At 37.4% G+C, this 15,815-nt stretch overlaps 1 protein-coding gene across 6 annotated transcripts in view; it reads right to left on the minus strand.

The window, feature by feature from the left end:
- GOLGA4 (golgin A4) overlaps positions 1-15,815 on the minus strand; it is a 99,535-nt gene that overhangs the window by 40,773 nt on the left and 42,947 nt on the right. For 5 of the 6 annotated variants that reach the window (XM_090050258.1, XM_090050260.1, XM_090050261.1 and 2 more), the window contains 6 exons: positions 14,720-14,907; positions 10,800-10,883; positions 9,666-9,813; positions 2,668-2,846; positions 1,024-1,155; positions 75-230 (listed from right to left, as the gene is read on the minus strand). In XM_090050258.1, the coding sequence (XP_089906384.1) occupies positions 75-230; positions 1,024-1,155; positions 2,668-2,846; positions 9,666-9,813; positions 10,800-10,883; positions 14,720-14,907 (887 nt within the window). The remainder of the gene's footprint in view (positions 1-74; positions 231-1,023; positions 1,156-2,667; positions 2,847-9,665; positions 9,814-10,799; positions 10,884-14,719; positions 14,908-15,815) is intronic. The other variant, XM_090050262.1, reaches the window with a different exon arrangement.

The raw sequence follows: 15,815 nt of genomic DNA on the forward strand, positions 1-15,815 counted from the left end.
TCAACACCAAATCTGGAGGCTCATTACCATTAAAAATGTTTAAGTGTTTAGTCAGACTTAGATATTCTACTCACAGTTCTAAATGTCTCTACTTCTTGCTGCATGTCCTGAAGTTTCTTTTCACACTCTAACTGTATTGCTTTTTTCTGCAGCTCTAATTCTTCTAAGGCTAAGGACTCCTGCTGCTCTTTTTCTTGTATTGTCTTTAAGCATTCACTTTGACTCTTCTCCTGTGCCAAAAATCATAAACAAAACAGTACAATATAAAAGATCACTTTCAAAATACATTATCTACAGCATCACAAAAATCAAGACATTAAGACAAAGCAACTAGCAAGAGAAAAGTGAAAGACACCAGCAGTATGGTACATGTGTAAGCACAATAAATACATTTTCTTTACGCATACACTACAATTTGTTATTCATAATAACAGTACTGAAAAATCTGGGTTTTTTCCTCTCTTTGGCAACTATAGATTTGTTTTCCCCTTCACATGAAGAGGAAGACAATGAGTTCCGCTACATTTTGGTTTAGTTCCTCAGCTATACATGATGTTGTCAAAGACATTAGTGTCAACTTGTGTGTCCTTTACTACCCCGCCTTTTTGCAAACGGCTACATTCAAGGAGAGAACAGCAAGCTTTTCCAGCTAGTGTCATCAAGTTGCATATCTATACTGCCACCAGCTTCAGCAGAATACATGCTTCAAAATAAATCTTTCCAGTCGTTGTGATTAAGGAAAGAATTTTAAAAATGTGAAATGACTATAACATGCTGCAGTTGCTGGACAGTATAAACGATTCTCTCAACCTCTCTTCAATAACAAAGTTATGAAAGAGCAACTGCTAAAGACTCTTTACTCTTGGCTTGTCTAGGATACCTCTTCCTAGGCCCATAGACCCTTTAATGTTGAAAGGCAGAAGAGCCAAATGAATGAAACTTGGATTTGCTACATTAGACATAGATGTCCACTCCCACCCAGCTCTGCCAGAAGTGTCCCTTAGGTGTTTCAGGGATGCTTACAAGAGCTGCCTTCATCCGTCCCTGGAACTCTTTTTCTTGGGTCTGTAACCTCTCATTTAGCTCCTGCTCTTTGATAGCCAGTTCTCTTTTATGCAATTTCTCTAGCTCAGCAACACGTTCTTCTGAAGACTTCTATAAATCAAAGTCATAAAAAAAATTCTAAAAAACTGAACATGCCTTGTATTACAACTCAGAGAGATGAGAAACAAGACAAATAAATGTAACAAGGAACCAATTAACTGCTTCCTTTTAACAAGGAAAATGTTACTTGATGGACATAACAATCAGACATGTACGGATAAACTCAATTAAGAAGCTATTTAAAACCTTGCTAAATGTTTCCCCGTCTTTTTTAATTTTTTTCAGTTGTCATAGTTGCACAATGCCCAGATTTTTCAATGTCTCCAACAATTCTGAAAGTAATGCTCCCAAATCCATGTCAAAGGTAATGTTTATGTTTAGGACAGGAGCTTCTGTTTGCAACTCCCTCTGCTCACAAGAAATCAATTTTTGAATTCAATATTTAGGACAAAGCTCCACTGGCGGACTGATGCTGAATAATACTGTGGTTAACCAAATCTACAGACCTACATTACTGATCTCTAGGAAAATCACTTCTATAGAAGTGATGTATGCAAGTTTATAAATCTCCCCCCAAACTAGAAAGCTCATTCACGCTTGAGAAATAGAGAATGATTATTGAACAACAACATGCAATGAAAAGTAATCTTTAGACTATTCAAATAAACTTTGTTTTTAATAGGACTGAGAACTATTGTACATTCATGACTATCCAAACCTCTTTGGAAAATACCTGCTGAAAAGCCATACGAATGGCTGAATCTTTCCAAAGAAATGAACCAATTACAAGTTACCACATTAAACTGAAGATTAGCGTAACAGTACTGCATTAAATAAAGTTTGAGAGAGAACAATATGCAGTAGCAACAATTACTTGCAATAGTATTGTATCAAATTTCAGGTTAGAAATAGGTTACTATATTACATAAAGCAAGAGAAGTTTGTTATATGATACCAACAGTTACAAGACAGCAAAAAAAAGTCACTCTTGAGGACAACAGAGTGTTCGGGCAATCAAGATTTAGGTACCAAGGATGTGCTATGCGCAGCAGATTCATACATAAATTCAGCAGACAGAAAAAGGTCCTTTCTTCAAAAGAATACACACTATCAATTTATGTTTTGAAATGTTTAGACCTGTTAAGACGAAGGTATTCATTAAGACAGCTCTATTTTTGAGACTCACATAATCCCAAACACCACAAGACTTTGGTAAAAAAAATTCTAGTTGTATGTGTCAAGTCAACACAAGTCCAACATCTTGTGTAAACTTCTGATACATTATCAAAAGACACTGACTGGACACTGCAAGTACCATTTCTGAGCACTTGGTTTGTGCTTTCTTTACATTTCCTTTAACATCCTAATTTTAAAAACTGCCAGAGAGTAACAGATTAGTTTGGAAGTTCTCTGTGCTATCAGTTTGAAGTTAATGATTCCTTATTTTTTTTTAACAGTAGATAGTAAGAATATTAAAATACAGTCCAAACATATTAATACTTAATAAAGGAACATGTTAAATATAAACTTTATCTTCAAACAACTAAAACAGTATCAAGTTACCTTCATAATCTCAACCACCTCCTGTTTCACCCTGGTCAACTCCTGTTGAAGGTTTACTCGCTCTTCCTCACTTGTTTTTTCTATCATTTTGATTTTTTCATCCATCTCTGCTTGCAGTTTTTTCCGAGCTTCCTCTGCCTTCTGGGCTACACTCAGAGCCTTCTCAAGCTCTTCAAATGCTGCAAGGAAAAAAAGATAGCCATTTTGTAAGTCAAGAAATAATTATTTTTCCTGATATATAAGGGAGGGCTGCCACTGACTATCGACAACACAAAGGGCAGAACAGCCCTAGGAATCTGCTGCGAGTTCACAGGAGCTCATGAACTGGAATACAACTGACAACTAGTTTCTAGTTCTCAGACAAAGGTTAGTACATAATCCAAACAAGATGTACAAACCATAAGCAAAATCATAACTCTTCTTCTAGCTTCCTATCCTGACTAATCTTAAATGATGGAGATAAGCTCATGAAAAGGTGGTTCTCCAGTAACTGCTTAAAAGAAATCCTCTACTAAAATTATCAGGCATAAGCAAAAAGTCAGGAATGACTGGAATGCAAATCAACTTTTATTGAACCATGAAGAGCTCTGCTGTATTAGACTAAGGAAATACAATGCTGGAGTCTTCAATTTATCAGACCTGTTATTTTAGTATTTCTACACTTTGCAAATTAAAAAAAAACAACAAGCCATTACTTCTGGTTACTGTTCTACTTCAAAAACTCAATGTTAAGGATATACTAAAAAGGATACAAAGCAAAGAATATTCAAATATAACAGTTATTTAATTTAAGATCTGTACATGCACTTTAAAATGTCTCAGAGGCAATTTATGAATTAGTTATAAGGTCCAAAGTATGTATAATAGGTCATTTAAAAAGAAACAAAACAAAACATAAAACCACATATTTGCCAGCTAATAGGAGACGCACTGGGCATCAGAAGTGCCATAGTTACCTCTGCTTCTGAATAGGAAGCACCATCTCTCTAATATAATCTCTGCACTTCATACATAATAGATCATATTTTTGTGTTAAGTTTTACAATACTACCAAGAGACACCTATTCACAAAGAAAATTATACTTTTGCTATCAACTTGAGGAGTTGACTTTAAACAGACATTTGTTTCAATGAGACTATTTTTTTGGCCATTACTGGGGACTTCTGTTTTAGACTGTAGTTACAAATACTTGCATTGACTAAAACTGCACTAAATTATGACTTCTTTTGTGCTGTTGCCTGAGGTCCTGGAGAGATGGCATTTATAATAGTGCAATATATGTCAGTACCGTATACACTAGTGAAAAAAAAAAAATCAAATTCAGATGCAGACAAATAATCCAAGGTAGCCACAGCCACTTGGTACTACCACAGTGCATTGTCATTAGGTGGAAGAGGAGCAGGCAATAGTCTGTATACCTTGAGCAAACAACAACATTTGGGTGGAGTGAACAGTTGATACCTAAAGTGGTATAAATTACACCACTTTATTTTTACTCCCTATTTTTCCAGGAATAATATTACACCAGATACAAGGGTGAAAGTCTCATTATACTGGGGAAAGCACATTGGCTGTCTACACTCTGTAGAAGCTTGGCTCCCAGGCTCCTCTAGCTTGAGCTAGCTTTTATTGGTACTAAGAGTAGTGAAGCCCAGAATCTTTTTTTTCCCCCCTTTAAAAACTTCCATCAGAAGAAGTGAAGTTTTTAAACGTAATACTAGGACTCACGTCCTACCCAGGACAAATCTTCACAGACCCGATATTCCATTTACGGTGGGTGTGCCATCTTGGTTAGTAATATTTCATGCATCTTCTTCATATTCCTTCCTATGGGTACTCAGCTAAGGATAAAGCTTACACAGGTGCAATTGGAGAATGGAGGTGAACTTCCTATACACTCCCCTGCGTATGCTGGCTAAAATTTGTCGTCTTTTGCTTCTAGTTCTCAGTAACAGAACTTACTGATCCTTGGACTGAGTTATATGCATGGTGACTTAATTTAAAGCAATTTGTGAATTTCAGGGAAGGAGAAAGGAGAAAAAGTGCATTTGCCTTGGCCTGCAGATCCACCAAATAAAAGATTTCAAGTCCACATTAGAATTTAACTACTCATACATAACAGTTTAGCAACATGCAGAAGGACAGCTGCACCACCATAAATCGCAAGCAGAATGCTGAGGGACAAACTAGATAGACAAGCTGGCAGATAAAAGGTTGAGAGGGTATGATAGCACAAAGAAGCAACACTTCACAAAAACACACTCTGTTCTCTCAAAGTAACATCATATGCATCTCAGGCACTTTCAGCATTTAAGCAAGAACACATAACATTTTATTCAAAGTAATTAATTCTAGTGTAATGTGACATAAGCAGTGGCTTCAAATCAAATCAACAGGTGGTTAAACCAACATCCTTCCAATTAAATAGACACTGGCTAATTTTGCACCCATCAGGGCTCTTGATTATACTGCAGCTATAAAAGCGTAATAAGTCTTTTTTATTATTATTATTCAAACATCTATACTGAGCAAGAATTCAAAAGTTGCTGCTGACTGCTCTCTCTCTCCTAAGACAGACATGTTGAAAGAAAAACATTATGTAAAAACACGAATGAAGTAAATACCTTTCTAAGGCACCTTGGCAAAATGAAGCTCCAATAAGCACATCAACCAATACTCTAAGGGTGAAAACATCACTTTCATTTCTTCTGTGGCACCATAAAAACCTTTATGGTAACACAATGGCCAAAAAAAACAGATGCCCGAGCCCCTTGTCACACCACAAATGCCCAAAATCTGTGGCCACAACAAAGGTTGTATTAATTTATGCTGCTATTTAGCAGCAGATGTCTATTTGCTTTGAGGCAGGAGAGCCTGGGCAGCTTGAAGCCACCCACATTCTCCAGCTACCCTGAGCAGGTGTTCAGAGGGTTTGAGGGACCAAATTCTGCATACCCTGGGAATTCCTGCACAGAATCAGCCCAAGTCTTGGGAGTGCGTAGCTGGCTTCAGCCTCTTACAAACATGCACCCCGTGGAATCTGCAGGCGTACCTCTCCAAGTGGGAAAGACAGGGTTTTCTTTGCTTAGAGAGACGTGCTCCCAGGATATCCTACGAGGCGTGTCTCTAAGGGAAATCTGCAGGGTGTGCAGGACCAGACCCATCAAGACCTGGGAGAACATGACACCTGCTGTCCCACCGCATCAATGCGAGGTCCTTGGCTCACCCAATGAAGCAGATCAGCTGTGCTAGGTCACATCCTGACAACTGCTTCATTTGGCAACATCTAATTCTGACCTCAGACTAACTAACACATTCATCTGACCACCCTAGGCAAGAAGGAATTTTTCTGTGTCATGAACAACGTCATCAACTCTACAGCATCTTAGCTTTTGCTCTAAAAATATAAACAAAAGGGAAAGCATAAAGGAGACAAGCTGATTTTTTTTTAAACTAGGTTAGGAAGCTCTTTTGACTATTTTAGACACTGTTTAAGAACTTTAAGCCAGATCTAAACAAGCAGTTAGGAGGCTAACTCCTTAAAAACCAAAATACATTTTGGGGTCTGGCAACAGGCATACATAAGCCAAAATTTTTTAAGTTAATGTCTGTCTGCATTGTAAAGGCTTTCCAATTTGCCCCTATCTAAACAATTAAAAAACTGGTAGCTTCAAGCTACAGTGCCATCCAGTGGGTATAAACTACAGCATACAGTACTGACCAAGCAGACAAAATAGGAAAATAATAAGAAAAGAATTTCTCTCTAATTAAATGCAAGTCCAGATCAACCAAAAAAAATGGCTTCTTACTTAAAGTAATAGCAGTATGGCGCATTCAGTGCTAATGTTTTTGCATATCTAGGCAAGTATTAATAAATGCACATTCAAGACTTCGTAATAAACATCGTCTTGTTGATTGGAGAAATTTATATAAATGTAAGTTGAAGGAGAATTATTTAAGGTGGCAAAAAGAAATCCAACATGATCTACCAAGAAAAAAAAATGCAGTTAAGAGTACTCTTTTCTACACGGTAGAATAGATTGCCAAAATAATATTGGTATTGTTTAATATCCCAAACAGTACAGATTTATACTAACTATTCAGTAAAGAATAAGCTACTAAATTTTAATTGCAAGTCTGACTTCTGATCAGATAAATTATAAGCCAACAGATAGATAACAAAGAATGGAAGTGTTGTAACTCCAGGTAAAAGGACTGAAGTTTGACATTGCCTGAGAAGCACAGAATTTACTTTGTAGAGCCTGGCCCAAGCACCCAATGTGTGATGTAAGAAAAAGAGACCCCTTACCCCAGTCCTGTTCATACAAGGCTTGGGAAAGGCACCATGATTCACTTATTGGCATGTGTGGATGCACAAAAACAAGATGCTTTGTGAGATTTCAGTATAATGCACCCTTAACTACAAACATTTGAATTGTAATATTATTAAATTGGGACACTTAGTTATAAGTTTATGCTATACACATAACAAGCTTTATATCATTTCACTATATATTGCTATACAACAATACATTCATGTTTAGTGTTTAATCATCACAAATAATTGATGTTAAGTCAAATATTGGCCCACTTCATCGTGTTCAATTAATTAAAATGATTTTTTAACTATATGATTATAATTGTAGCTGTTAACTATACATGCTACAAAGGAAAGAAAGCCAACAAAGTTTATGACTCTAGGAAAGGTGAAAAACAGCACCTGACATGCTGTATGTTAACTTATAAAATGGTACTATGAATGTTAAAGTGCAAAGAAATTCAGTTTGCCTATCTTATCCATAATTTACTTCAATACTTCCACAAGGAAAATAATCTGAACTTCTTTTGGTTGAATAATGATACTTAATATGCAAAAAAAAAAATAAACCAGTCAGGGATTACTGACATTTAAACCTAGTAACATGATGGCAAAGAGTGGCACATAGAATAATAAAAATATATCAACTTACACAAATGTAAAGACCACTAATAAATGCATGTACTAGTCAAATTCCTAGTACTGGTGCACAGCACAACACTGTGACCTAAAAAGCTATGTCAACTGTTCTATTAAGATGGCATTTTTACAACTGCCAAGTACAGTAAATTGAAGCCAATAAAATAAAAGTATTTTAAATAGTAAGCTATACTTTCCATCTTAAGCTGAAGCTGGACCAAGGCATGATTTCATTTTTTATCCTGATTTTCTAGAATGCATAAGGCAAGTCAGTAGTCAAGAAAATGGAATAGAAGAAAAAGGACAGGGTGACATTTCATAAGACAACGTTACCATAACTGTTCCAGTGTAACAACAAACTGTCTTGAAGCCAGTACTATTTTTAATGGTATAGTTGACTAAGCATAATGCTGTATACGCCTTCAAAACCACAAAAAGTCAGCATGATTAGGATGCTTATGTTAAATGCTGACACGGCTGATATACTGGAAATGCTTTTTGTAAAAACTCTGGGGTAGAAATTTTCTTTTCACCCAGTTTGCTGTTCATCACCCTGGAAATCAAACTGTGTACACAATCATAAATTCCAAGTCAGCAACTGTATCATCTTGAGCCTGTTGGAAAACTTTTTAAAAGAAAGCCAAAAGAGAGAAATATCTATGCAGTACTATCTATGCTACAAAATACCATAAGTTTCAACTGCTTCAACAATGCTATATTTCAGACATCTATATTTAAATAATTTCTTCTTAGGTGAAAAAAATTACACCTAATCTTCATGCACTTATTTTTGAAGAAACTTGTTTGAAAATCCAATGAATTAATCAAATAATCTCTGAAAAATACAAAGAGCCAATTTAAAAAAAAAAAAAAACATGAATAAAAACTTAGTCCTGAAATCTGGGTTCTTCAAGCTAAAATAAGACCTAAAAATGGGGTCTCTAAGCCAGATGTCTGATATTTCCACAAGTTTTCCAAATGTTTGTAGCAGATCATTTATGGAATCTAATCTGTTTACCCTTTGCTGGCTGTGTATGCTCAGTTTCTCTGCATCACTTAGCATGTACATGATTTACTCACGTAAATCATTCTTTCTAGATGGATAATTTTACCTAGATATGAAGTGAACTACAAAAAAAAGTCTGAATCTGAACTTCTTGTTAGTTTAGAAATATAATACATTTGTAATGTGTATTTTATGCCAACTAAGCTATTATTTTCTTAGCATCTGCATTAAAAATGCAACTTTCAGGTAAGGTTTCTCAAAAAGATTATAAATGTAAATTGAATGCAGCTAGAAATGCAGCTTCTCTTAGGATTTCCATGGCTGTGCTGTTCAGTGATTTGCATTCTGTTTTAAAAGACTATTTGGCCTGTTAGTTTCATACAGCAAGAGAACTTTAGCATGCACACTTAGTATGTCATCTACCTTTGTTTTAAAAACAAATTGATTTTATGTAACTTTGGTCAAGCTTGAAACAAATAAATTTATGGTTTGTTTGCTTGTGTTATGCTAGAAATAAATTAGCAGATGTCTTTGATACTAAAACTTTGAGGTGCACAATTGTAGAAAGAAAATGCTTATTACAGATTGACTTTTTCCAAGTGTTCTCCCACTACAATCCCATTTCTACAAACACACACATACATACACACGCTCACTCTCACTTTCAACTGAGGCTGCAGAAAGCAAGGGTTTTACCCTTCCCACACAAAAAAAAGTTGCTACCCTGAAAACTATAAAAACAGACCACCAGATCATGTCAATCTTTCCTCCTACAAAGACATAGGTATAGCTGCCTTCCAACATTTTTGGATTAGTGAATGCAGCAGTTATAAGAAAGCAGTAAGAAATGTTCCCAACCTCTGTTGATCTGGAGAGGATGTTAGGAGCCATGTTAGTAGGACTGGATAGAAGAACAGTAGGGAAAAGGGAATTGTTTTATTGCCCAAATGAGATGACTGATGAGAGTGCAGACACACCATGCTGAAGCTTTTTCTATTCAAATGTGAAAGCCAGTAATCTACAGAATTTCTTACCAGCTTTTTCAGATTTTTCTTTCTGCTCTCGCAATTCTTCACCATGCGTAGTTATCTGCTTGATCCGAGCACACAGTTGAGCTATCTCCTCCTCCTTCATTTCCAAAGTTTCATGCATCTGTCTTTTTGTCTCTGCAATTACCATCCCCTATAGAAGAGATTTTAATGGTAAAAAGATGACTCCAGAAACACAAGCACGTGCGTGTCATGAACAACCCCAAGCCAGGATATAATCAGCATCGATTTGAATCACTTCACCATTACTAGGATAATAGAAAATGTACTTCTCCTACAAGGAGGAAAGAAAGAAAAAAGCATCACCTATTACAAGACAAAAATGTACACCACTTCTGAAAGTATAACATGAGTTCTAGTTGTGGGATGCAGGAAAAACAAGGAGAAAAACCCAGATTTATCTAGGTATGATGAACTCCTCCGAGTAATAAGGACCATCACAAAATTCACAAACTTCTCCTCTAAGGACAAGGTTGCTCATCTTTGACCTTGTTATTCTTAACTTAAATACACAGGAACACGTGTATAAAATTAAAAAAAAAAAAAGAAAAAAAAAATCCCCAAACACCCACATTCCATTATGCACACATCTACCCCTGGGAAGAGGATGAAAGAATAAAAACACACAACAGATGTTAGTCATGTTGCTTAAAACACCACTGAAAGGCAAATAAGACTACTAAAACACTTCATATCCCAGGCATGCAATGGGTATTTTTACATCACTAATCACATTTTAACATTAAATCTTCAACACTGTTTCGTTTTCTAAAAACCTGATGTTACGATTATTACATGGTTGGCAATTAACCCAACTACTAAATTAGTATACCCTTCTAAAATCATGTTATACACAATATTAAATATTCTTACAACCTTCAGACTGAACTATTACTCAATACTCCCAAGCCATCTACACAATATAGCTACACAACAAATTTATGTTTTAACAAGCAAGAGATAATTCGGAGCGGAAAACAAAACTAAATGATCATTAAGAATAGCTCCAAGTATTTGAGAGCAAATACATCTAGCTTTACCGATTTAAATGCAGAGAAATTAATTGCTAGCCACACAGTTTAAAGGGAAACAAAACAAAACAACTGCTGTCAAGTTTACCTTATCTTGTTCTAGCTGTTCAATCAAGTTCTTTGCATCACGCAACTGAGTAATCAATTTAGTCTTCTCACCCATTTGAAGCTCCTGAAATGCAAGCCAAGAGGAAGAATTAAAAGCAGTTGTTTTATTCTTCTGACAGACTCCCAAGATGGAGAATATAAACAACAGACTCTGAACATCATTGTGATCAGTGTATTTCAAATGTGGGACTGATGAGTATGAGATTCTGCACTGAGCTTCTAAAAGGTACAACACAGAATTCAGGGACGAGGAATATGAAGGGCTGCGGCAGTTTTAGGACATCTCTGCATTCTTCAAATCAAAGTCTCTTTCACCGTCCCCATCATAACCCAGATGTTCATGAGGGGCAGTTTAAAACATAAGTCATCTCCCAAAGCTGTGCATGCAAGTGATGCTCAAAGTCTCTGCAGACAACAACACAACTCCTGTGCCCTATCCCGAGGCTTGTAATGCTGCTTTCCTCAGGCCTTTACAAGGCTTCCAAACAAACAAAAAAAATCTCCTCCAGGCCTACCTAGGGGTTTTCAGGCTGCTTGAATACATGGGGAGAATAATAATAAAATGCACTTTATGTTAAATTTGGCACATTCCCATGCCAAGCCCAGCACATGCCCAGAAGAGGCAGTGTGTTCCTTAAACCTAGTTCTACAGCATCTGTATAGATTGGGCACTTTAGAGGGGCTTTTTTGGTGCTTTTATCTAATAGCAGATTGAATCAGCTATTAGATAAAAACGCCACAAAGCCCTGCTGAAGCCCTAATTTGGAGATGCTGCAGAGCCAGATCAAAGTAATGCACTGCTTCTTCAGGTAAAGTATGATTTGGGGATGGGGGGAAGGGTCCACATCCCCAAGCAGCCTTAGAGTCCTTTAAGCTGATATAAAGGAGACAAGGAATAGGGAGATTCTAACCCAAGAAATGGAGACAAAATTAAATCTCTCACAATTCAGAAATAAAATAAGCCAAACCAAATGAAGACAGCCTGCTAACATTAAAACACTCTGGGTTTATCGTGATATATTTAATTATACATATATCCTTTTCTCTCAAACTATTAGGATTTCACTTCATTGTTCTGACACCTCAAAATATTGCTTGGTATTTCACTGCCTGCCCTCTTGCTCTCAGTAAACCACTACTACTATAAAGTTTGCTTTATATACACTGAAGTCTTCCTCAGAAATTAAAATGTAAATTTTGAAAAAAGCTGGATATTTGATTTTTGCACAATAGCTTATTTTTATAGCAGAAGTAGTCTAGCACCATCACTCAAGCGCAATATGGCACTCTGCCACCTCATCCACACCTATTATAAAAAGAATGATGTTTAAAAGAACACAAACCCTCTAAAGCAGTGGTGCTCAACTTTTAGGCACCGCCCCCTCCCACCAGGATTGGGCCCTGGGAGCCCAGCGCCACTCCCTCTTGGCATGCTACACTGAGACTGGGCTGACCCTGCCCAGCCCTGTACCCCCACTGAAGCATGCAGGGCCCAGGGCTCCCCACAGGTCTGGAAATTTGGCAGAAGGGGAGTAGTGTCAACCCCCCACCACCAAATTTTCAGGCCTGTGAAGAACCTTACAGGCCAGATCTGACCTACCAGCTAGGGCAGGGGTGGGCAAAATGCAGCCAGGCCACTCTATCTGGTCCATGGGACCCCTAAAAAATTTAGAAAATTAATATTAAACTGTCCTGGGCTGCCTGTCATGCAGCCCTCGATGGCTTGCCAAAACTCAGTAAGTGGCCCTCTGCCCAAAATAACTGCCCGCCCCTGAGCTAGCAGCTAGAGAAATAAATGCAGTGGATGATGCAAGCAGCAGCCACAAAGAAAGGAATAGGGAACTCTCTACAGGAGACTGGGCTACAGCTGAAGAGTCCTTTAAGTCCTGGCTGTGGACCTGCAAGCATTAGAAGGGAAGATGCAGGCTAATTATCTAAAGTGCTTGAGTAGCTCAGATGAACAATGTAGAAGTGTCACTGATGCATAACAGTTGTAGAGCTGCAAGCAATAATGTGCAGTTGCATATGATGGGAAGGCACTTCGTCGACCATCAAGTCCAATCCCCTGCTATCACAAGCACCATGTTTTATAATCTCTCTCAAAGTGATTAAATTTCACAGGAAAACTAAGCCTACTGGAAAACTGTTCCAGAAAACTCACTTTTCCAACTGCCTTTAATTTCCATCCTAAATTTATTCATGGCCATCTTATACTCACTTTTTTCTGCGCAAACACTGCACTGCCCTTTTAGCTTCAATAGTTCTTTACCCTCCCTGGTGTATTTATAAAAAGCAATAATACCTTTCTCAGCTTTCACTTTGATAGACTAAAGTAGCCAAGTCCTTCTAGTCTCCTCTCAAGACAGAATGATCAGGGGAATACAGGGCCTAGGAGCTTCCCTCTACCCTTGTTGTAGTTTAAATGCACCCTCCTTAAACACAACTGACCAGAACTGTATAAAACATAGCAGATGAGGTCTCACACCCCTACTTTGTACAACGGCATTAATACATTACCCTCTCTATTGAAAGAAATATATACTTAAGTGACATTTGCTTGTCACAGCCATGTGACCTTGGGGGCTCATACTTATTCTTCAATTACTTAAAACAGCCAGGTCTTTCTCCACCTGCTGTTTCTAATGGATATCCTTCTATCTTAAGCACATTTTTGTATATATTATCTTGCACTCTATACTTTTAAATTGCATCTCATTCCTGTCATTCAAGATTATCTAATTCTTGATAACACCATGATAACACTCCAATCTTTTTATGCATTGACAGTGTCTCCCAACTTCAGGCCACCAGCAAATGTCATTAGTCTACTGCTATTTTTTGGAGAGCAACAATAATGAAAATGTTAAACAAGATGAGTCTCAAGATGTCTCGTGACATCTTATCCAGTTTTCTATTTACATCCCTATTTCTTTCAAAATCTGTTCTCAAGCCCTTGCATATTCCTGAGGTGAAACTATCAGATCAGCAGTTGTCTACATTGCTTCCCAACACTTTAAAACTAGAAGTACTAAATTCTCTAATCATATGTGAAAAGCAGTTATTACCAGACCTGCAATTTTGTGTGCCAGTTTTTGCCATGGAGATTATCTAGCATCCTCAATTTGAGCATAATGAGCTCTGAGTCTAGCTTCTAACCTAACGTGCGTTTAACTTCCAAGTCCATGCTCTAAAGGCCCTGCTACATGTTCAAATTAAAGCTGGACAGAAACAAGCTACAAAGTTGTTATACATCTTTAAGCACACTAACTTTGGGGCTAGCTGATTCTTCTTATAGCTGGAGAGTCATGTTTATGGTGTGACAATAACTTTGCACATGTGGCCAGTCTAAATTTGTTGTGAGATTAACCTACTGGGTTTATTTAGGTTTTGGGCTATACTTAGATTAAGATTAATCTTTACTGAATAAGCACCCTACTACTTTCCTTGTTCTCTGTTTATTCATATGGCTGACTTTGTAATTTATGAATAGCCTTTACAAGATTTAACACAGCATGACTTTTAACATTTCACACATTTTTATGTCTACTTCTAAAATGCAGCTTTCTGCATTGATCAACCCCTTTTTTGCATTTTCTGTCAGCTCTTTGTTTACTCCTAATCGTATCTAGTTAGGAGTTGGTTTATCACGCTAGTCCTGATGGCCTTCCCCTTCAAGGTTTTCTCCTTGCTCAGGCTGAATATTCCGATTAGTTTCTGTGCATCTGATTTCAAAATTATGTCACTGTTTCCCATGACATTTTGGCACAGCTGCCAACATATTTTGTCCAAATCACTGTAATGACCAATGTCATCAATTCAGCTGTGTAAACTCATGTAAATGACACCAAGACTTTTGCACTACACTAGGTAATGTCTATCAAGTTAGAATCTTCTCCATACCTTCACCTTCTCTAGTTCCTGAAGTCTCTCTTCTAGTTGCTCCTGCAGAGCCTCTTTCTCATTAGATAGCTGTGCAGAGCGATCCCTATGAGATCGAATCATCTCTTTACATCGCTGCAGCAGGTTTTCTTGACGTTTTACTCTCAGATTAAGGGCTTCTAATGTTTTTGCAGAATCTTCATTGCCACCTACAGACAACATAGCACCATTACCACAAGCTCTTCTTTTTCAAAACATGAAACCTTTATTAGACATTTCAATCCAGTCATTTTAGTATTACAAAAATGATTAACTACTTTAAACAGCAATCTTCCAAATTAACAGTACCTATTGTAAAGGCTTTCAAGATCCGATCAAAAATTGACAAAACAGTCATATCCCTCCAAATTCAAGTTTAGTTTTCTTTCATAAGGGCTGGGAGCTTCAAGAGGGTACAGTATTGAAAACTGAACAAGAAACTGTTCTGACATGATGGAAGCACAAGAAAAATGGCAAGAGATCGATGTGGCTGCACACAGAGCTTCCAGAATTCCTCAGTTGCAAAAGTAAAACATATAGGCCACAGCAGAAGAGGCAGATCATCAAGGAAGCTTACCAGGAAATAGCTAGGACCTACAAGGACAAAATCAGAAAGGCAAAGATAAAGAATGAGTTGCACCTGGAGAGGGAGGTTTAAAGACACCACAAAGAGGTTCTATAAGTATGTCAGCCAGAAAGGAAAGACCAAAGCTGTGGGTCCACTGTTAAATAGCCAGGGGGAACTCTTAACAAAAGATGCAAAGAAAGCAGACCTACTTAACAGCTCCTTTACCTCAGTCTTCACAGAAAAAGTAAGCTGCAGCCAGACACCTAATAAGAATTATCCAGATAAGGAAAGGGACAAGCTGGGGATGAAATAACAATAGAGAGTCAAAGAGCTTTTGATGGGTCTCTATGAATTCAAGTCAGAAGGCCTGATGAACTTTATCCCAAGATACTGAAGCAACTGCCAGGGGAGATCTTGTAGCCCTTAGCAATGACCTTCATAAAAAGTCATGGGAGATGGACAAGATACCAAAGGAATGGAAGCGGGCCAACGTGCTCATCCACCCCATCC

Source organism: Crocodylus siamensis, chromosome 5 (genome assembly GCF_052110815.1).
Source record: "Crocodylus siamensis isolate JL-2025a chromosome 5, ASM5211081v1, whole genome shotgun sequence".
Classification (NCBI taxonomy): Eukaryota; Metazoa; Chordata; order Crocodylia; family Crocodylidae; genus Crocodylus; species Crocodylus siamensis.